General features: G+C 41.2%; 1 protein-coding gene across 2 annotated transcripts in view; it reads right to left on the reverse strand.

Annotated features, from left to right (window-relative positions):
• Window positions 1-1402: 1402 nt before the first annotated feature.
• Window positions 1403-22737, reverse strand: part of IQGAP1 (IQ motif containing GTPase activating protein 1) — a 127407-nt gene continuing 106072 nt past the window's right edge. For both annotated transcript variants that reach the window (XM_034435617.3, XM_034435616.3), the window contains exons 33-38: window positions 15358-15445; window positions 14967-15179; window positions 14565-14731; window positions 14146-14268; window positions 4944-5052; window positions 1403-1718 (exon numbers count right to left, since the gene is read on the reverse strand). In XM_034435617.3, the coding sequence (XP_034291508.1) occupies window positions 1605-1718; window positions 4944-5052; window positions 14146-14268; window positions 14565-14731; window positions 14967-15179; window positions 15358-15445 (814 nt within the window). In that variant the 3' untranslated portion in view covers window positions 1403-1604. The remainder of the gene's footprint in view (window positions 1719-4943; window positions 5053-14145; window positions 14269-14564; window positions 14732-14966; window positions 15180-15357; window positions 15446-22737) is intronic.

A 22737-nucleotide genomic window follows, 5' to 3' on the forward strand; every position in this document is an offset into this window, starting at 1 on the left:
CTAGAGAACTGTCAAAAAAATTGCCCCCAAAATATGTTGAACCTTTCCCTGTCAAAACCCAGTGACTGTAGAACTTGAGCTGCCAAAAATGCTGGAGGCGTATACCCGGTATTTCATTGTAGCCTACTGAAACCAGAGATCACATCTTCCTTGCGTCTTGAATCACAACCACTTCCAGATCCCATTATGATCGAGGGGGAGTCAAAGACATTTTGGATTCTCACATATATCACTCAGTATTTGACAGCCTGGAAAGACTTTCCCCCCTCAGAAACTGAATGGGTCAACTCCCAACATATTAAAGACCCCAAACTGCTTAAAAAATTCCATGACCGATACCCAGATAAGCCGCATTGAACTATTTGCTAATTGAGAAATTCTATGTATCTCTCCCTCCCTCTCCCCCTTTTTTTTGCAGGACTAATGTCTCTGTCGGGTGGTGGGGGCAGAATGTCAGATCCGCCTGGCTTGGCTTGGGGGCCTAACAGGCATTCTGCCATTAAAAAGAAGAGAGGGGAGGAAGGATGAAAGGGCAATTAAGCTTTGTGTGCACATGATAGGAAATCGGGAGGTGGGGGAATGACAGGGGAGAAGGACCAGAGCAGCCAGATTCTATTTGTACCAGCATCCCCAGCCAGGCACCTTGAGAAATATAGTGATTACACCTCCGCCCCCCAACATCTTAAGAGTTCTCAAAACATCTTGATGAGTTCCGGTTGGCTAGAAATGGACTGGTCCCAGAGGGAGGGATGGGCTGGGGGCAAACCTACACCTTATCTTTGTATCCGGTGAGCGTGGTAATTTCAGAGCTGGCTTGACTTTACTGCAACCAACACTCTTAGTGAAAGAACCCTTTGCTTTAACCAAATAGAGTTGAAGGCTTTTCTTTCCTAAGAGATCAGATTGGGGCAGGTCTGACATAGTCTTTTGTATAATGTATTTCTGTATTTTGAGTTTCATTTGAATCTTATAAATGTGAATTTAAAAATGTGAGCCAGGGGTTGTATGTTTCTATTTGAGACCTCAGCCACACAGCTTCTTTTCCAATAGGAAGCCACCCTACTTGTTTTTCCCATTGGGCCCAAATTTTCTGTATTTAAAGATGTAGGATTGGCAATTTGTTTCATTTTGCCTTTTTTGTAGTATGAGCTTGTACTTGTACTATTTTCAAGATAAGGAGATTAAAATATTTTGGGTGCAAAAAGGAGGGAGAGGTCTGTAGTTAAGCTTGACACTAATAAAGAAAAGAACATCCACACACTGTATTTGATAGATACTTGAATATTGATAATAAGTGCTATTTTTCTTCATTCTGCTTCAGTTGTCTGGTTAGCACACTAGGAATTTTGTTGGACCTCTAGTTTTTTTTTCTGCCTGGAACAAATACTCAAGAAAGCAGAAAAGGTGTTAAGAATGGTTTAATTAATTGTGACCGTTTAGCAAGTATTTAGGAAACAATATGCAAGAAATGTGTGAGCAATGACGAAATGAGATGCCAATAGCTGGAGATTCCATACTGAGGATGCAGTATGAATCCTATGCAGGATTTAACCATGCGCCCACAGGAAAGGAAGCTGCCTTCAAATACTTTTCAGGAATGGGACTTACTTCCCATAGAATTTTTTGTTCAAAAGGAAAATAAGCAGGTTAACATTCACTTTTGCTCGGTCAAATAACTTCATGACAGCTACACCTTCGTACTGCAGCTGCAGCAGATCCTGTGTGTGAGAGAGAGAAACATAGTTTACATTTAATACATGTATAATTTGGGTGTTCTTTGGGCATAAGCACATACATGGAACATCTACTGCATACTGCAATAGTATCACTCACCTGTTCCATGAGTTTGTTTCTTTTTGTTGGATGTGAAAGATTTTGTCAGAGTTTTCCAGAAGAAAAATTCAAGCTAATAATTTAAAAATGTATTGGTTCATTTAAAGTTTTTAAAATTTAAAAGTTTTAATGTTTGTGAGAATCCCTCTTTTTTGGTTGGTGGGTGTGCTTTGCTCTTAGCCTTGTTTCTACCTTCTCTGTTCTAGGTAATTATGCCTATTTTTTTTCTATCCTTTTTTCTGTCTTTATGTGCTCGCTTTTTTTACCTTGTTATTTTTTTAACTTGTTTTTTAACCTTTGCCCCAGATGGAGACCTGGAAACTTCATCTGTGTGCAAATGGGGCGCTTGGAAACGAAGCTATTCATGCGAAATCAGGGCACCCAGAAGGTTCCAGTCTCCGGGTGAAAAGTGTTTGCACTCCAATGAGAGGTTTGAGGCAACGTGGGTTCGCTGCTCCAAAGCCCCACTTCAGAGTACAAACTGTCAGATTTGACACAAACACTTTTCCATGCCAAGCCTGCAAGCCTTTAGAAGAGGCTCCAGAAGTAGCAGGCTGCCTCGGTGAGTCAGAGAGCCGAGCAGGGCGCACTCATCCTGCTCTTCCTCTGCTCTTGCCAGGAGCAGGCAAAGAAACAGAGGCTGGAGGAGGCAGCTCACTAGATCTTCAAAAGGGAAGTCAGTCTCCATAGGCCCAGTGCCTGTGGAGATCCGGTGGGGGGGAGTGGGGAGGGAAAAGGCAGAATGAATGTTGCAGTGCCTCTGCAGTCATTCAATAAGGGTGAAATAAAAGAAAAGAAATGTATATTTTTCAATAGCTTGTGAAAATGCCAAGCTGTTTGCCTAAAATATTATTATAGTATATTATTGCATTTAGATGCTTCTGAGCCATTTCAATAGCCATATCATCAAAGTGATGGATGTTGTGAAAAGTGCCATCAAGTCGGGAGACCAAGCTGTTACCAACCCAGACAATTCTTCAGAGATGAGCAGCCTATCCGGATAGGGGCTGCAGCCCTGAAACACGCTAGAGAAGCCAGGAAAATGATGGCAGCATCTAATGGGATATCCCTGGACATGGAAGCAAGGCAAGGCGATAGATAGAACCACGAGAAAAAAGCATCTTTATCCTGCCAGTTGAGACTGGGATTAGGGGAATTGTTCCAGACCCAAACAGCTCTTAATGGGTTGAAGCTCAGCTATTTGTTAGCCTCCTGGTAAGGGAGCCCATTTATGGTGCTTTAAGCATCAAATACCCCTGGGACATATATGTTCCCCACTGCAGGTTCCCCACCCCTCGTTTAATGGATACAGATTTTTATGAAATGCAGAGACATCCATTAAGAAGCCCAAGCAGTATTCCTCCAAGATTTGGTCAGCCCTCAGTTTAAGGACACCTATGTTATTTACTATTGATTTTTGATGACTTTGACTGTTAATTTTTAGCTTCTATTTTTGTTTTGACTTTTTTGTTTGTTGTATCCAACTAGACCTTGTCATTCAATTGATCAATCAGCTTTTTAGTATATCAATATTTAAGGCTATTAAAAAGAGGCTAAAATAATATCAAATACAAGCCAAGATAGTGACAAAACAGCAGCTCCTGAGACAAGCTCTCACCCTGGCTCACCCTCTGGCTCTTTCCTTCCAGAGAAATCCCATCCAGAGGCAAGAAAAGATCCTGAGGAGGTCTGTCTCCTGTCTCCGCACAGCAGAGGCAACAAAGCTTCGGGATCCCCTTCACACACACAACCAATCCTCTTCAGCGCCCCTCAGGATAGGACCTCCTGGGACAAGCCTCCTGCATTCCCCACAACTGCATCATTGATTTTCAATATTAAAGACATATACCCAAATGAAATGTCTTATAATCCTAACACTTATCCATCTAAGACCCAAAATGTTTCCCTTTGGGTATTAAGATACATTATATTGGAATGAATAAATACTTTTCAAAATTAGAAATGCATGATGAGAATATTTCACTGTAACCAATGATGAATAGCTCTGACCTTACAATTTGAAAGAAGCATTTTCTAGCTGGGTTGGCAATGCAACACATGTTATCACAAGCAGAACGGGAGGGGAACGCTTTTTCTTAGCGAAACCCAAGAGGCTGATGGGTTAAATATAGGAATAGTTAATGGATCCTACTTGCTTACAGTATTTTTCAGAGTATAAGATGCTCCGGAGTATAAAACGCACATTAGTTTTTGGGGAGGGAAACAAGAAAAAAATATTCTGCTTCTGCCTACCAGCATCCATCGGTATTCATCTGGCTAGCATCCTTGCAGCAAAAAGCAAACAGCCTGGTCAGCTTCAGCACATTATTGCAGCCTGATTCAGCACAAGCAGCTGGTTGGTGGTTGGATCAGCCTCCTGGAATACCGCCAATCAGCTGTTCCAGGCTGCAGGGATCTCCACAGCCCATCGCCGTCTCTGCATGGCCCGCTTTTTTCCTCCGTGTGTTACTTTTTCAGCCTCCGCACACTCCTAACCCTAACCCATTCTAGGCTGCCAGGATCGCCACAGCACATCACAGCTGATTGCTGCCTCTGTGCATTGCGTTTTTGGCCACCATGCATTGCATTTTCAGCCTCTGTGTGGCCTGTTTTGGCCTCCGTGCATCGCATTTTCAGGCGGTTCCAGGCAGTGGAGATTGCCCCCGCCACCTCTCCCCGCTGCCTGGAACTGGCTGAAAATGCGATGCGTGGAGGTCAAAAACGGGGTGTGTGGAGGCCAAAAACAGTGGGGGCTGGTGGGTGGGCAGGACTTTGGCAACATTCGGTGTATAAGACACACCACAATTTTCACCCAATTTTAGGGGAGGGGAAGTGCGTCTTATACTCCGAAAAGTACAGTAATTCACATCACTTAGGAGAGCTCTACGATTTGTCAACAATAACTTTAAATACAAGATTTAAACTTGTTATCATTGTATTATCTTTTGGCTGGCTATCTCAACCCAGTCATTCTATTCTTCACCCAGATTTTATCTTATATTTTTTTAAAAATCACTGCCAGTAAATGTTTGCAAAGTTAACATCTTCCCTACAGGGTTAGTTGAAGAGCATTCATTGGGGAGTGACCAAAACAGTAGTAAAGTTCATACCTGATAATGCAACATAAATGTCTCCATCTGAACTCCCATGAACTTGGCTTTGACTTCAAAGTCTCCCACTTCATCTGTTGGGCCAATTTCAAATATCACATTTTTAAACCTATTCAGTTGGATACACAAAGAGACCTCGTGTTATTCATATTAACAGAAATATTATCATACTGTGGATAAGAACAAAATACAATTTACAAGTGTCAACCGACAAAGACATAAAGGAATGGATTGGCTTGCCACAGATGTCAGCTAAATCACTTTTCAATCAAAATCATTTCCCCCATTTTTTAATTTTGATAAACAAAAAACAGAAATTAAAAGTGGCTGCTGGTGGAGGCTTGGCAAGCCAAACACATCACTGTGGAGAGCAGAGATGATGGCTTGTGGCAAAGACTGGAGAACCAGGGAGCAGATCAGTTCTTCAGAACCTCCCCAGATAAGGAGAGCATGCAAGAGGGTCAGCCATAGACCATTAATGCTCAAAGTATGGGAAACTGAAGTCCTAGTACAGGAGGGCAGAGATGATATTGCTGCTACTACTGAAACATGGTGTGATGGAAAGCACGCTTGGAACATACTACTAGAAGGATATATTACTTGTTCAAAGGCAAGAGACCCAATAAAAGAGGAAGAGGAGTTGTAGTGTATGTAAAATACACTACAATTTACAGAAATACACAATACCAAGGAAGAAAGCTTGAGATGGCATTTGTGCTTGTTAATATCCTTTCGTGAAGCCAGAATGAGGGTGGTGCTCCTTGGTTTCTCAGTGGTTTTGATAATGATCACAGTCACTTTCTGGACTGGCTGCAGAGACTGGGAAGATGGGGCACCAAGTTGCCATGGATTTCTTCCTTTCTCCACGGATTTTTTCCTTTCTTCCTGTTGGTTGCAGTCAGTGAAGACGGGCCAAGCAGGGGAAGAGGTCACGTTCACAAGCCCTCAGTTACAGAGTGGCACAGGCCATGGTCAGGGGAAGAGGTCACGTTCACAAGCCCTCAGTTACAGAGTGGCACAGGCCATGGTCCTTCCCCTGCTTCTGTTCAACATGCAGAAGACATCTCCAGAGATTGAAAAGGTGGCACTCCACCCAAAAGAGCAGCTCTGTAGTTGCTAGATAGGCTGGTGGAGGCCATGGCTGGCTGGGGTGGGGGGTGGGGGCATCCACCTTTGGGAGGTCTGAAGTGGAGCTGCAGATCTGGCAGCCACAGCTGTCATTTGCATGCCACGTATCGCTGCCTCTATAGATCACCCAGAAATTGCAACTGCTACAAAACGCTGCGGCCTGTACATTGGTGAATTAACATGGCTGTATGCCAGCAGCATAAAAGCCCTGTGTTACAGAACATTCTCCTCTCCAGATTAGAAGGCTACTCTCATTTTCGGCCTTTTGGAAGCTGCTAAAGACCAAACTGCCTTTGGAGAACAAATCGTTATCCTGGCTGTTACCGCCATCTAGTGGTTTTTCCACACATGCTTTTCCAGAAGGCAACTGGACTTTCTTGGGTTTTTTTCCTTTAAACGTTTCACTTCTCATCCAAATCACTTGCATGATTGAGAATCTCCATAGACATCTACCCTGTTTCCCCCAAAATAAGACATCCCCTGATCATAAGCCCAATTGGGCTTTTGAGCGCATGGCAATAAGGCCAAGCACTTAGTTCAGGGTTCAAAAAAAATATAAGACAGGGTCATCATCATCAATATCATCATTGATTTTTATGTTTTTACTCTGTTTTCAAGTTGTAAAAGCTAGGAATCATTTTGTGAAATCCTCTATATAAACTGAATGAATGGTATGAACGAACGAATGTGTCAGCTGGATCCCTAGCACATTCTTTGACACTTGTTTGCTCTTGGCTGTCATAGAAACGGGGAGTGGGGTATTTGGGATGGGATTTTGTGCTGGTGTTTAAGTGTGTCTCCTGGGAATTGGAAGGGAGGTTTTTACTCATGAGCTACTGCTGAGTGAGATTGTTTAGACTTCACCAAGGCTAACCGTCCTGGGACTACAGAGGGAAAAAATACCATCCCATCCCGTCCTATTGCTATTCCCATTCCCATTCCATTCTCTCCTATTTATATTCCATTCCATGCTCTTCCTGCCTCCCTCTCCAGGGGTAGAGACAGCCATTCTCTTTCACTGGCCACTGCTGGGACTGATATCTATGTGTGGTAGCTAAATTTCACAAAGGAAATACAGTAGATTTCAAGGTGTTGGTTACCACCTTTAAAGCGCTCCATGGCATAGGACCCGGGTACCTTCGAGACCGTCTTCTGCCACCAATAGCCTCCCACCGACCAGTCCGCTCCCACAGAGAGGGTCTCCTCAGGGTGCCATCAGCCAAGTTATGTCGGCTGGCGACACCCAGGGGGAGGGCCTTCTCTGTGGGAGCCCCAGCCCTGTGGAATGAACTGCCCCCGGAAATACGCAAGATCTCCGACCTCCGGGTGTTTCGTTGCGCATTGAAGACCCTGTTGTTCCGCCAGGCCGGGCTATCGCCATGATAATTTTAAATTGGGGTATTTTAAATTTTTGGGGTTTTAAATCGGCCAAATCTATTTAATTATTTTAATTTTTAATTATTGTTGTGTCTTGTGTTTTTAAATTGGCTGTACACCGCCCTGAGTCCTTCGGGAGAAGGGCGGTATAGAAATAAAATTATTATTATTATTATTATTATTATTATTAGATTTAAGTGGGGGGAGATCCAGTTCGTCAAAAACAAAAAACCAACCAACAAACAAAAGCCACCTGCGGAAGGAGCCACCATGGGCAGTGGGGCTGGGTTCACCTGTGGATGTCCCAGTGTAACGCCCCTTCGCTGACACCGCGCAATGCTCCATGGAGGCAGCTTTGCTCAAACTGAGGTGGTGGGGGGTTTCAACTGTCACAAACATCTCCTGACTGTTTCTTCACAGATCAAGGGGGGATCTTTGCTTGCTCAGGTGGTCAATTTTCTCTGGCAACAGTAAGGCAATTTGAGTTTGGGAAAGATTTCAGGCTTAGAATGAGAATCAATCAGGAATCAGGTGAACCTCCCTCCTTTCTGTGGATCTGCGCAACGTGGGATTCTTTGAACACCCACCCCAGCCCCCATTTAATTAACTCCACATCTCCAATCTGGATAACTCTGGAATGAAGGATGAGTTTACGAGCGAAAGTACATTTTACCTAATGGAGAGGAGAGGGATGTGCATGCCCCAACTTCTTCCATCCTCCTTGGGAATCCACCCTCCAGGACCTCCTGAAGCCTCAGCCTAGCATCCCCCGATCATTAGAACAAAGGCCAAGAGATCCCGCTCTTTTTCAGCGGGGGTGGGGTGGGGGGACTATGCAAAAGGACAGTCGCCTTAATAATGGAGGGCTACTTGAATTTGCATCCACAGGTAGCGCTACCGCGATGGCTCCTATAGTCATAATGAGAGATGTGATTCCAGTATTTTGGATTTTGTCAGGGCCTCATTATAAATTTCTAACAATTTTGGTAGGAGAATTTCCTCTAAATCTGAGTTTTTGTATAATTCTCCTGGGAATCCATCTGGGCCAGGTGATTTGTTCTTTTTGAGTTTCAATATCGCCATCTTTAACTCCGTCATTGTAATTTCTTTATTAAGCATTTCTCTCTTGTCCTCCCCTATTAATGGGAGTGTTTCTTCCGATAGGTATTTATTCACCTTTTCTTTTGGAATTCCTTCCTCTTCATATAGAGTAGTGTAGTATTCTTGAATAATCTCTAATTTGTCTTCTTGTTTATACACAATATGTCCCTCTGAATCTTCCAGCTGATATATAATCCCTTTCTCTTTCTCTTTTTTTAACCTATAGGAGAGCCACCTCCCTGGTTTGTTTGCATTTTCAAAATAGTATTGTTTGGTCTGTTTTATCTTATACGCCAATTCCTCCTGATCTAGAATGTTTAATTTATGTCGTAGGATCATCCAATTTTCTTTAGCTGCCTCATTGCCTGGGTTTTGCTGCGCTATCCAAAAAGAAGGTGCAGATCAAAAACTGATAAAAAATTATAGACCTATCTCACTTCTCATTACGGATTATAAGATCTATATGAGTGTTATAGCAGAAAGGTTAAAGATAATCTTGAATAATTTGATACATAGCGACCAAAATGGATTCCTTCCTGGGAGACAGATAAGAAACAATACAAGGATGGTAATAATGGAATATTATGAGGCACACCCGAATAAAGAAATAGCATTGGTCTTTTTAGATGCTCAGAAGGCTTTCGACAATTTGAATTGGGATTTTATGATACAACAGATTAAAAAGATGAATTTTGGTCCAAATTTTGAAAACACAATAACCACAATATATGAAAAACAAAGAGCCAACATCTTACTTAATGGAGAATTGACAAAAACTTTCCAAATTAGAAACGGGGTGAGACAAGGGTGTCCCTTGTCACCACTTTTGTATATATTAGCCCTAGAAGTTTTATTAAAAAGGATTAGAGACAATAACGGAATTAAGGGATTGACAATTAGAAAGGAGACGTATAAGACTCAGGCATTTGCTGACGATGTGGCCCTTATTATGGAGGAGCCATTAGAAACAGGCGTTAAAATACTGGAAGAATTGGGTAAATATGGAGAGGTAGCCGGCCTTAAATTAAATAAAACTAAAACCAAACTGCTAACCAAAAATATGATTGAGGAACAAAAGAAAGCACTTGAAGAAGCAATGGGGCTCCAAATAGCTAAGAAGGTAAAATATCTGGGGGTGTGGATATCAGCAAGGTGTTCGGCCCTTAAGGAAGACAATTACGTGCCCTTAACTAGAAATATTAAACAGGACCTAGAAAAGTGGGGAAAGCTCCAGATATCATTTTTAGGCAGGATCGCAGCAATAAAAATGAGCGTGCTACCAAAGCTGCTATACCTGGATGGGGAGGAACAGGCTCAGGCTCAACCCATCCAAGACCGAGTGGCTGTGGTTTCCGACGTCCCGATATAGCCAGTTGACGCCATCACTGACTATTGGGGGCGAATCATTGGCCCCCACGGAGAGGGTTCGCAACTTGGGCGTCCTCCTGGATTCACGGCTGTCTTTAGAAGAGCACTTGACGGCCGTGACCGGGAGGATTTTTTATCAGGTCCGCCTGATTCGCCAGTTGCGTCCCTTTCTGGATCGGGACTCGTTACGCACGGTCACTCATGCCCTCGTCACCTCCCGCCTGGACTATTGTAATGCTCTCTACATGGGGCTCCCCTTGAGGAGCACCCGGAGGCTCCAACTGGCGCAGAGTGCGGCCGCGCGGGTGGTAATGGGAGCGACATGGCGCTCCCATGTAACACCTCTCCTGCGCGAGCTGCACTGGCTCCCGGTGGTCTTCCGGGTGCGCTTCAAGGTTTTGGTTACCACCTTTAAAGCGCTCCATGGCTTAGGGCCTGGTTATTTACGGGACCGCCTACTACCACCAATAGCCTCCCACCGGCCAGTACGCTTTCATAGGTAGGGACTCCTCCGGGTGCCGTCAGCCAAACAGTGTCGACTGGCGGCCACTAGGGGGAGAGCCTTCTCTGTGGGGGCACCTACCATCTGGAATGAGCTCCCCCCGGAGATACGGAGGATCCCGGATCTGCGCTCCTTCCACCGTGCTGTGAAGACCTTTTTATTCCATCAAGCGGGCTTGGCCTGATCTCTTCCCTTTTTAAATATGTAAATTTTAATCTGTTTTTAAATTATTGGGGTATTTTAATTTGTCTGGGCCAAAAAGTTTAATTTAATTTTATCGGGTTTTTAAATTTTGTGTATTTATGTATTTTATTGTTGGCTGTTCACCGCCCTGAGTCCTTCGGGAGTAGGGCGGTATACAAATCAAATAAACTATAACTATAACTATAACTACCTGTTCCAAACTGTCCCTATTAAATTGGACAAAAAATTCTTCTCGGAACTTAATTCTATCATAAGAAAATTTATTTGGGGTGGAAAAAAACCTAGGATAGCGATAAGAAATTTGCAGGACAAAAAGGATAGAGGTGGGTTCGGACTCCCAGTATGGGAAATGTACCACAAAGCACCGAATTTGGTCTGGTTGAAGGAGTGGGCAACTCTGGAAAATAAAAGACTCCTGACCTTGGAAGGGCATGATCTACAGAGGGGCTGGCATGCCTTCCTCTGGGACATAGGGAAAAGAGCAAGGACATATTTTCATAGTCATAAAATAAGGGATACACTAAGACATGGGGTGAAATAAGACGGAAACAATATACAAAAGTCCCGAGATGGCTCTCCACAATGGAGGCCATGATATATCCTAACTTATTGGAATTGGGGAAAATGGTCAAATATAAAGAGATATTAGATGGGGGAAGAAACCTTAAAACAAATGAAGAACTGGAAGAACAGGCCATCCACATTGATTGGTGGCCGTATGCGCAAATAAAGTCCCGGTACAAAAAGGACAAGGAGGAGTTTGGCATTGAGATAGGTATTAACGGATTCAATAAGATATGGATGGGAACAGACAACAAAATATTAGCAAAATTATACAACTACTTGCTGGAATAAGATATGATGGAAGAGGTGGTTAAGGAACAGATGATAGCATGGGCCAAAAACATCGGACAGAGTATAAATTTAAATGAATGGGACACAATCTGGAATAGCAACCTTAAAATGACTAGGGCGGTGACTTTTAAGGAAAATCAATATAAGATGCTGTACAGGCATCTAGCCCCAGCCAGGATAGCTAAAATATATCCCAACATGAGTCCCAATTGTTGGAAATGTGGCCATCACCAAGGCACCTTCTACCATTGCTGGTGGACCTGCCCCCAAGTGAAAAAATTTTGGAAAATGATCTGGAAATGGCTTATGGAAATAATAAAAGAAAATATTGATTTTGAACCGAAGCTCTTTCTCCTGGGAATCCTGAAAACAGAATATGAAAAAAAGAAGAAGTACCTAATCACATATATAACGACAGCGGCAAGGATAACCTACGCTCAGTATTGGAAGGAGAAAAAACCACCACCCGAAGAACAAGTAATCAGGAAAATATTAGAGTGTGCTGAAATGAACAAGCTAACATTAGAACTTAACGAAAGAGAGAACACGGAGTATTATAATGTGTGGGAGTTGTGGTACGAGTGGATAGAGAAAAGAAACAAAAAGTGAAATTTGAGAAGTATTAAGGTTAACTAATAATGATCATAGTTAACTATTACCATGTACATTACTGAACTAAGGTTGCAATCTATGTAAATAACAACTAAATAACATGTATACAACTGTATATAATTAACTGTATATAATTAACTGTAATAATACCCAAACCATATACAAGCGAAGACACAATACTATGTAAATAATATGTAAATAATTTAACACCACGGAACCGAATAACATAGAATTGTATTTCTATATTTTCACAATAAAAACCAATAAAAAAAAAGAGAGAGATGTGAGCGGGATGGAACAGCCAAAAAAAAAAAAAAAAAAAAAAAAGAGCAAAGAAATTCAGCTGTTACAAGTCAAATATTGTGCATTTGAACAGTCTGACAGAATGTTTCTTGTTATCCCAACCCCCTCTTTGACTTCAGCCCTAATTCTTTCATAGCCCTGATAATTCTGAGAGTTGGAATCCATAGGTCGTAAAGGTGCTGTAGGTACTTGACCCTGACTTTAAAAAAAGTGCAGGGAGCCCCCGTTTCTACTTGTCCCACACGGGAGATCAGGAAGCACAAAAAAAACCAACAACAACCAGAAGCCCCAGAAGAGAACGGCGTCTGCACACTGGCATTTTCTCTGCGGGGCACAGCCTTTTTTCTTCTACTTTTGCTCCAGGTTCGTCACTCTCTGGGCAGCCCTATCTGGGGAACTGCCAGCCTGTCCACGGGAGCTATGAAGCAGTGCGAGGAGAGAAGCGGAAATGGGGGTGGGGAGGGGGCGGGTGTTCAAAGAATCCCACGTTGCACAGATCCACAGAGTGAGGTTCACCTGATTCCTGATTGATTCTCATTCCAAGCCCGAAATCTCTCCCATACTCAAATTGCCTTACCATTGCCAGAGAAAATTGACCTTCCGAGCAAGCAAAGATCCCCCCTTGATCCGTGAAGAAACAGTCAGGAGACGTTTGTTTCAGCTGAAACCCTCTCCCCCCCTAGTTTGAGCAAACCTGCCTCCATGAAGCATCATGCGGTATAATTACGCAGCCAGCGCAGCCTCTCCCCTTCGGTCCTTCCCCCCAGTGGAGCGACAAAGGACTGAAATCCCTGGCAAATCTTTTGAGTTTTTCCTTGGCTGGCAAAAGGCGTGGCCCGTTTTCCACCTCCCCCGCCCCCGCAGAAGCACTCTGCCAGCCCACAGAAGCACTCTGCTGGCCCTCACAAACTAAGTCCTGCACTTGGCCGACGGGTTGGTGTGGCAATGTGGGCAGGGCAGCCTCATGGTCTCGCGCGGGCTGGATTAATGGCTTTGGTGGGCCGGATCCATCCCATGGGCCGTAGTTTGAGGATGCCTGTTCTAGAGTCTCAACATCTTTTTTATATTATAGTGACCAGAACTGGATGCAGTATTCCAAGTGGCCTTACCAAGGCATTATAAAGTGGTATTAACACTTCATGTGTTCTTGATTCTATCCCTCTGTTAATGCAGCTTAGAACTGTGTTGGCTTTTTTGGCAGCTGAAGCACAATGAATGAATGAATGAATGCTCAATACCAATAATTCATGGCTTCTTCCACAGTGTGAGAATGATAGTGTTGAGGCTAACTACACTGCACATTTCCACCATATTCTACTATGTAAACTTGGTTCCAGTTATCATCATTCCAGTATGCATCGTTTGAAGCAGGTAAGGGTCCAAAACAAAGAATCTCTTCACAAAATTCTGTTGGGAGCCAGATATGAGATAACAACTGCTACTGCTTGCAGGGACAAGAGGAAGTATTTTTATGGACGACAAGCTCAATCTGGGTATGAAATGCAAATTAGTGGCTAAAGGATACAGCGAGATTCTTTCCTATAAACTCCAAAGTCCAACCTGAGCAGTCAATAAGCTGTCCCAAATATGCAATGATGTGTATGTCTTTTCCACATAATAGAATCCTCTTTGTGATGGTGGAGAATGATAAGAGCAGAAACATTTGATAAATGGCTCTACCTTCTCCAATTGCAAATGCATGTATCAGATTTAATTATTCCCATGTGGCTTTTTTGGTATAGAAATACTCACTGGCTGGCTTGCAGGTCTTCAATCTCCAGCAAAACTCCCTTTTCATGGAGTCGGGCTGCTGTGTATTTCAGAAAAATCTTCTTGCTCTTTTTTCCTTTCATTTCCCGTGGCTTTTTTGAGACCCTAAAATAAGAAACATCAGAATCCAGTTGAGGGAAGTGCAGCGGTATCTGTGACACATTTATTGACTTGCTCTGAGCTGAAATGGACCTGTCAAGCTTCAAACGGTGTTTTTGCTGTTGCAACTACAGTATTTTCACTTCTCAGCTTGCCAACAAGCTGAGAATTCCCGATTCTGTTTCTCCTCCCCATAATAATATATATTATGTAAATACTTTCTATCACAACTACTCTCAGTCGCTTTTCAATAATTTCTGTGACAAAAGTTAAACTGCAAAATCTTGGGAGATAGCACCCACTTGCCCTTGCTGGCCAAATTATCCAAACACGTTTTGATGTAGCTCTTATAGTAATCCACTTGCTCCTCATAGAAAGTAGCCTTGGAATTAAGGGCACTGTAGGTCTGTTGAAGCTTCACCAGTTCCGCTTTTCTCCTCTGGCGATAGCGACGTTGATTCCGGATATCCTAAACCAGAAGAGGAATATATGAAAACCAGGCTTTGACTCGAAGATCTGTTGTTGAGATGCCACTAAAAAACCTGGCCGTTATCTGAACTTGGTAGACCAGATTCCTTTGGGATGAGTACACACAGCCCTTCTGGGCCACACAACAGACATTTTCCCCCTTTCCCCAGATGCCTGTTTAAGCAATCATCAGTGGCTGAGGTTGTTCCTCCTGGCATTTCTCCCACAAAAACTACCTTTGCAATATCATTGATCAAATCCTGGTATTTATTCTTTGGGTTTGCCATGCCCAGTTCGGTCAGCTTCTTCAGCCCTGATTGAATTTTGTCCTTCTTCTCTTGAAGACTCAAGTTATTGTCCTCCTTGACTGCTTTTGACTTCTTCATTTTGTCAGGGGTTTTAGCATCCCGAATAGCCCGTCTCTGCATGGCCCTTTGGTGTTCAACTTCCTAGAAAAGGGTCAACATGTCATTCACAAATCACAATCTGAACAAGTAAACATGCAGATCTAAACAATTTCTCATCGTGCCGTTGGCCCACCATGAGCCACCACTTCAGAACTGGCACAATTCCCTTACCTTATGACATGTAACTATAGAGCCATGTAGAGTAAAGTATCTTTCATACCTGCTCAGCAGTAGCTGGAATTTCAAGGATCTCTGTTAATGTTTCTCCTGGCTGGAAACGGATTACATCCACAATTAAACGTTTGGTGCTAGGAAATAAAAATAATCAAAAGCATGATATATTATTTGTGTCTATGTCCATTCTGTCAGGGAGATGTCAAGGGTGGACTATGGCTACTCGGAACTTCTGCAACAGAAGCACACACTGTTCTGACCTAGACTTCCCTAGAAAGTATAAAGCACAATCTTAGTCCTGGCAAAACCTCTTTTATTTACATGGCTGTGAATTATTGTCATTCACAGTCCGCAAGGCTTCACAAACAGTCTTTCAGGAGAATGTTTATAAACACCCACCTTATCTCCCTTGGAATGCTGCCAGAGAACTAATTGCCAAATGCAGGGCAAGGCCAAACTTGGCAGAGAGTCAAACAGAACTTTTCAAAGCTTGAACCGACCAGATGAACTAATTGCTTCTTGCAAAAGCTCACGTCCCGTTCGCTCCTCTTTTATGTCTTATGGGAGAGGCCAATCATCTCCAAGCCTTACTCCCAAGTCGACCCTGTTTCTTAATTGTTCTTGTCTTCTGGCATCTCTGCACATGCACACACTGGGAACAGGTTCCTGCTGTTCTTCTACCTCGCTGATGTCAGACTCCGGAGATTCCAGAGGCAGCACATAACTGTCAGATGGCCTTGGCCCTCACTCTGCCTCCGATGCAGAGTGGGGCCTCCCTTGTCCGAGCTTTCCCCAGCTCCCAGGACTGGCCCAAGTTCCTCCCCATCCTCCTCATTGTTTGACTCTGATGCCAGCTCCACTGGCAGGCACACACAGATTTTGGCCTGCTCAGGCACCTAATGGATCAGAGACCATGTCCAGGGGTTGTTTGAGGTTTTCCTCAACCTTCTGACAAAAATGGTGCCTAGCTCACCCATGGAACTGCAGTGAGGATACCACTGCCAGTGTGGCCTCTCTTTGCTTGGTTGTCCTTGGACTGAGGGAAATAATGAGACTGAAAGACAGCTGACTTTAAACCCAAAGTCATTCATATGAAGCACTTCTAATGCCTACACTGCGCATTAAAAGTGAGTAAGGAACAATCCTGTACATAATTATTGCATCTATGGATTCTTAACTGGCAGACCTACTTATGTTGTGTAACTTGAACCCTTCTGGGGAACACAGGCAAGCCACAGCTCCAATAGGCAAGCCGGATGGACTTGTGAATTTCTTAGTGGATAAGGTAACTTTGATGCCAATTGAACAGTCTAAGCAGGGATCCCCAACCCCAAGGCTGCAGACTGGTACTGGTCCAAGGCCTGTTGGGAACTGGGCTGCACAAGTGACAGGGGGTACACAAAGCTTCAATTGTGCATGCGTGGGAGTTAGGTTGTGCATGCGAAACTATACCCACCCTCCACTGCCTCTGCTGCTGCCAGTCCATGAAGCCAGAAAAGTTGGCTGGTCTACAGGACTGAATGGGGTAATATCTTGTGAAATTAAGTAGGATTCTTTTGAGCCTGTAGTGTCTGAGGAAATGGACAAAATCCTCTGCAAGTTTGACATGCCCCTTCTGACTTCACTGCATGGCCAGTCAAGGTTTATGCAGTTGATGCAGTTAATGCTTCTTTGTGGTAGGGCACAATAGCTTAATTATGCAGTTCCCCAAGGCTCAACAGTCTCCTTTATGTAGATGTTATTTAATGTTCTAATCTAACCAGCTACTGGGACAGGTTGTCTGCTGGTTTGGGTGAACTATCAGCCGTAAGCCAAGGACACCCAAGCTGAGATGGCAATGGCAACTGGTACCTGGAGAACCCAAGATTTGGACAGGATTACACATGCTCCAATTAAACTCTGGCAGGAATGAGCTGCTTGTTTCCAGTAAATACCAGGCAATTCATTGAAGGTAGTTGGTGCATGATCTGGGGCTCTTTCTGGACTGGACTCCCTGCTGAAGCAGCAACTGGAAGTCATACCTTAGCTTCCAATGCTACACCAATTATTCAACTAAGTCAGCCCTTTGAGATAATCCAGACAAGAAACACAAAGCATTACTAACACTACCTTAATTGTAAGTAACAGAATTTTGCAAGTCTGAAAGCATTTCTTCCCTCCTTTATTTTTACTTTCCAGAAAACTAGGGAAGGTCCCTCCTGATATGCTTCCCAGGCCCCTTTTCCTTCTGTGTGGTGAGATACATTTTTCCCAATGGTTGCCTAGCCTGTGGCTCTTCCTCCTCTCTCCCAGGGACATTCCCAGAGACCATTACAACCAGGAAAAACAGTACACATTTTATTCAAATAGACATATGTCATGGTCAAGAATAGATATGATGTGGATGTCCACAGATTTAATATCCAAGATAGACAAGATTGATATAGAAGCAAATATACGGGCAGATCACAATGATGATATGGAAAGGACAAAAAAAAAAAAAAGGAATGAGATGGACATTAAATCAAAGCTTATTAAATGAGAAAGACTTTATACAATATATGAAAAAATAATTGACTTTTTTCTTTAAAGAAAACAGAAAAGAAGATACAGCATTACAAAATGTATGCGATACTAGTAAAGCATATATAAGGGGCTTGATAATGATTTATACTGGAAAAAAATAAACAGAATAGACAAATTCAAAAGAAATTGGAAGAGGAGTATAAGACATTAGAGAAAGAATTGCAAAAAACCCACAAGACAAAAAAATTAAAAATTTAATGGACTTGGAAAAACATAAATTGAACTTAATTGAGAATGAAGACTTGGCAAGGAAAATAAAATCAACAAAGCAAATTTTTTTGAAAATGAAAATAAACCAGGAAGATGGCTGGCATATAAAATGAAAAAGGAAAAAAGAAAGGAAACTGATAACTCAATTACTAGATCAAGATGGGAAGATATGTCATCAAAATGAGAAAAAGAAAAAAATAATTGAGGAATATTATAAGAAATTATATCAACAAGAACAGATATCAGAAGAGAAAATAGAACAATATTTGGAAAAAGCAATGACTCCCAAAATACCAGAAAAATTCAAAAAAGCACTAGAAGAAAGAATATCAATGATGGAATTGGTGGAGGGAATTTAAAGGCTGAAGAATGGAAAAACCCCGGGACCAGATGGACTACCAGCAGAGCTATATAAAAAATTGCAAGATGTACTAAGTGATACAATGTTACAAGTATTTAATGACTTATTAATAGAAGCCAAGGTGCCGAACTCATGGATGGAGGCATACATCTTATACCAAAAGAAGAAATAGATTTACAACAAATAAAGAATTATAGACCAATTTCACTATTAAATGCAAACTATAAAATATTTGCATAAATTATGGCAGAAAGATTGAAAAGGTTACTAAACGAACTCATACATTCAGACCAAAATGGTTTTTTTGCCTAAAAGGCAAATTTTGAGACAATATACAAATTATATTGGATACATTGTAATATTATGAGGTACATTCAGAGAAACAAATGGCATTGTTATTTTTAGATGCACAGAAAGCATTTGACAATGTGAACTGGCAATTACAAAAGATGGACTTTGGTGATAGATTCATTAATATGGTTAAGACTATATACAAAGACCAATTGGCAAAGGTAATAATAAATGGTGAAATGACAGAGAAAGTAGCTATCAGAAAAGGAACTAGACAAGGATGTCCGTTATCTCCATTATTATTTATCTGGATGCTAGAAATTTTAAAGAGAAAAATAAGGCAAGATAAAGAAATAAAAGGAATGAAAATTAAAAGAGAAGAATGCAAGCTACAAGCATTTGCGGATGATTTATTATGGAAGAACCTATAGAAATGGGCCCAAAGCTAATGAAGCAAATACAGGAGTATGGAGAAGTAGCTGGATTGAAAATAAATAAAGATAAAAGAAAAATTATATTTAAAAATATGAAAGAAAAACAAAAAAAAGCAATTAATGGAGAAATTAGATATTCAAATAGTGAAGAAAGTGAAATACTTGGGCATCCAATTAATCTCAAGATGTATCACAGTGAAAGAAGATAATTACTATAAACTGAAAAATCAAATTGAAATAGACTTGGAAAAATGGAAAAATCTACAACTATCATTAAGGGGAAGAATAGCGGTAATCAAAATGAATGTACTACCAAGAATTTTGTTCTTTTTTCAAACAATTCCAATAAAGCTGGGGAAAAAGTATTTTGAAAGTTTGAATAAAATGATGTGGAAATATATATGGCAAGGAAAGAAAGCAAGAATTAATTAACTGCTTCAACATACTAGGACTAGAGGAAGTTTTGGTCTACCAAATTGGGAACTTTATCATCAAGCGGCGATATTAACTTGGGTTAAAGAATGGATTCTATTGAGAAATGCAAGACTATTGACTTTGGAAGGACATGATTTGCAACTAGGCTGGCATGTTTTCTTATGGTATGGAAAAAATAGGATACATGGATACTTTCAGACACACTGTGTAAGAAACAGCTTATTAACAGTATGGGAGAGAGTGAAAGAGAAACATTATATGGAAATACCAATGTGGGTTTCAACAATAGAAGCGTTGACACATCCAAATATGATAAACATGGACAATAGTGTTAGATATAAGGACATTTTAACAGAGAAGGGAGAACTAAAACAGAAACAAGATCAGAAAAACAAGGGATTGAGATTGATTAGTATGCAAAAGTGCAGATACAATCAAGATATGATAAAGATCTGAAACAATATGGTTTTAATTTGGGGGAATCAGAGTTGGATCAGATAATGACTGGAAAGAATGAAAAAATGATTAAAAGGTTGTATAATTATCTACTGTAGATTAGATTAGAAGATGAAGAAGTAAAAAAGAATGATAACATGGGCGAAAAACTTTGGTTATGGAATTAGAGAAATGGCAACAACTATGGGAAAGGAATTATAAATTTACTATGGCCTCTGCATATAAAGAAAATTTATATAAAATGTTTTATAGATGGCATATGCCAACAGAAAGACTAGCAAAAATGTTTAAAGATAAATCAGCTAAATGCTGAAAATGTTTGCATTTGCCGTGATCGTATTATCATATCTGGTGGTCATGTACGGAAGCAAAAAACTATTGGTCTAGAATACAGATATGGTTAGAGGAAATGTTACATAAATCTATAGAATTAAAACCAGAGACTTTTCTATTGGCTATAGAAAGATATAGCAAAGAAGAAGTACCCTGAATTATACATATAATAACAGCAGCAAGAATTGTATTTGCACAAAATTGGAAGAGAGAGAAAATTCCGTCAGAAGGTGAAGTAATAAAAAAGATTTTAGACTGTATGGAAATGATTGACGCTAAGAATAAAAGATAAAGAGGAATCGGTGTATTTCAAGACATGGGAAAGATTCTAGGTGTGGAAAGAAAAGAAATATGAATAAAAGTTAAATGAGGGATAAGATAAAAAAGAAATAGAAACTCAGATGACACCAGAGTAAATAGAAAAGGGGGATGGGGGGGAAGAAAGACTTCCGGCGGTGATGTCATCATGCCAGGAACAAGAGAATGGCGCTCCGTTCTCAAAGTTCCGATATTTTCGATCAGGAAGCCGATCCAGGTGCTATTGACCTTGGAGGGGTCAATAGAAAAAAGAGGAAACCCCGAGGACCTTGGTGAGGACAGCAATCCCTCCGAAGGTTCAGGGGAAACCTTAATTCCGATCAGAAAAAAGCCAGCCATTTTGGCTGGCCTGAAACGTTGACAGCTGATTAGTGGGAAGCAAAGATCAAATCAAAGAATATATTGGTAGGAAACAGAAGGAAGAAGAACGAGAATAGAAGAAGGTACTGCTTTAAAGTGCGAACAGAAATGGGTGAAAGTGAGTGTCAACTTGCAAAGCTTTCAAGTTGCCATGAGTAGGAGGGAGGGAGAACTGAAGTGAATTCCATATATTTTTCTGATCGCAATCAGAAGGAGGGTGTTAGGTTTCACAACCAGCCAAGGTGGTTAATTGGAGAATGTGATTTATGACATGGCCAGGGGGGAGGGGAGACAGGGTCATAGGGGAACATAAATCTACGTGGTGTCAGTCCTGACTGCATCCAAGTATTGCCGGAATGGTGCTCCAAATAAATCACTATATTTCCTTTGAAGTTTGGATCATGGCTCATGAATTAATTAGGGCATCTTTCGGAAACTTGACAGTGAGACTCCAAGCAAGCGGCAATAAGCGGTGACGGAAAAGTGAGTGGAACGGAAGACTCAAATTGACAGTGACAGCGCAGAAAGTGACAGGTGGTGGAATCGGAGCGACTCCAAGAGAAGTACCATTAAGGAGTTGTGGATTACAAAATAAAACATAAATAAATTGATTTTGGAGAGGAAAGTGTTTGGAGCTCTAAGTGAGGCAAGAGAGACCAGAGAGGATCGGAAGAAACAACGTGGGGTGAGAGGTGATTTTGACAGCAGAAAGTCAAATGAATGGCGGATATTGGAAACTATAACACGAGCAAGTAGAAAGTGAATCCAGTGGAAAGCGGAGTATTAAAGTAAATCAGTTGGTGGAAAAGGACGATATTTAGAAGAAAGAGGAAAAGGAGACAGACAGACTTTGTTATAACTGGAGATCGTGACGAGGCAAGTGACTGGAAGCGGATACAGGAGAAGCGGAGTGAATAGCTGAATGTTACACAGAACCTTCCCGTCTGGAATTTAACAAGTGGTGCAGCTAAATTAATTCTATTAAGGTCTTTTTATTGAACATTTGGATTATATTTGGACACTTGGAATTGGACATCTTGAGTGTTGGACATTTGGATACTTAACTTAGAGGACATTGGATACAATTAACAGAGAGAAGAAATTGGGATGATGTAAAACTGAAAGAAGAAGATACTATAAAAGGAGAAAGGATAACAGTTAATGAAGTAAAATCCAGCTACTTAAACTTGATTATTAATTATTAATTAACTATTAATTATTAAATATTAAGTAAAAAGCAACATATATACTGTTTAGATTGTTATATATATTTGTTAGTCCAGTTTCTGTGTTTATACAGTGATTTATCATACTATTTAGCTTTCTATTATCTTGCACACTTAGATTTATATTATAGTTGATTAGATAGATTATATATACTGAAGGAAATACATTGTGTATAGTAATTAAGGGTAATTGATATTAGCTAATAGTAACTTAATAGTAGAGTAATTAATTACAAAAGGAAAACTGTTGTTATTAATGAACTGTTAAAATTTTATTCTTAAATTAATGAATTGCTGAAATCTTAAACTTTTCCCTCATCTCCCTCTACTACTTCCTCCCTCCCTTATTTAAGAAAGCGTAAAGTAGGATATTTAAAACTGTGAATAAGTATACGGAAATATATACAGAGATTTTGATTGTGTGATAGAGAAATAGC

The sequence above is a fragment of the Pantherophis guttatus genome, chromosome 13, assembly GCF_059756535.1.
Source record: "Pantherophis guttatus breed Tessera chromosome 13, ASM5975653v1, whole genome shotgun sequence".
Classification (NCBI taxonomy): Eukaryota; Metazoa; Chordata; class Lepidosauria; order Squamata; family Colubridae; genus Pantherophis; species Pantherophis guttatus.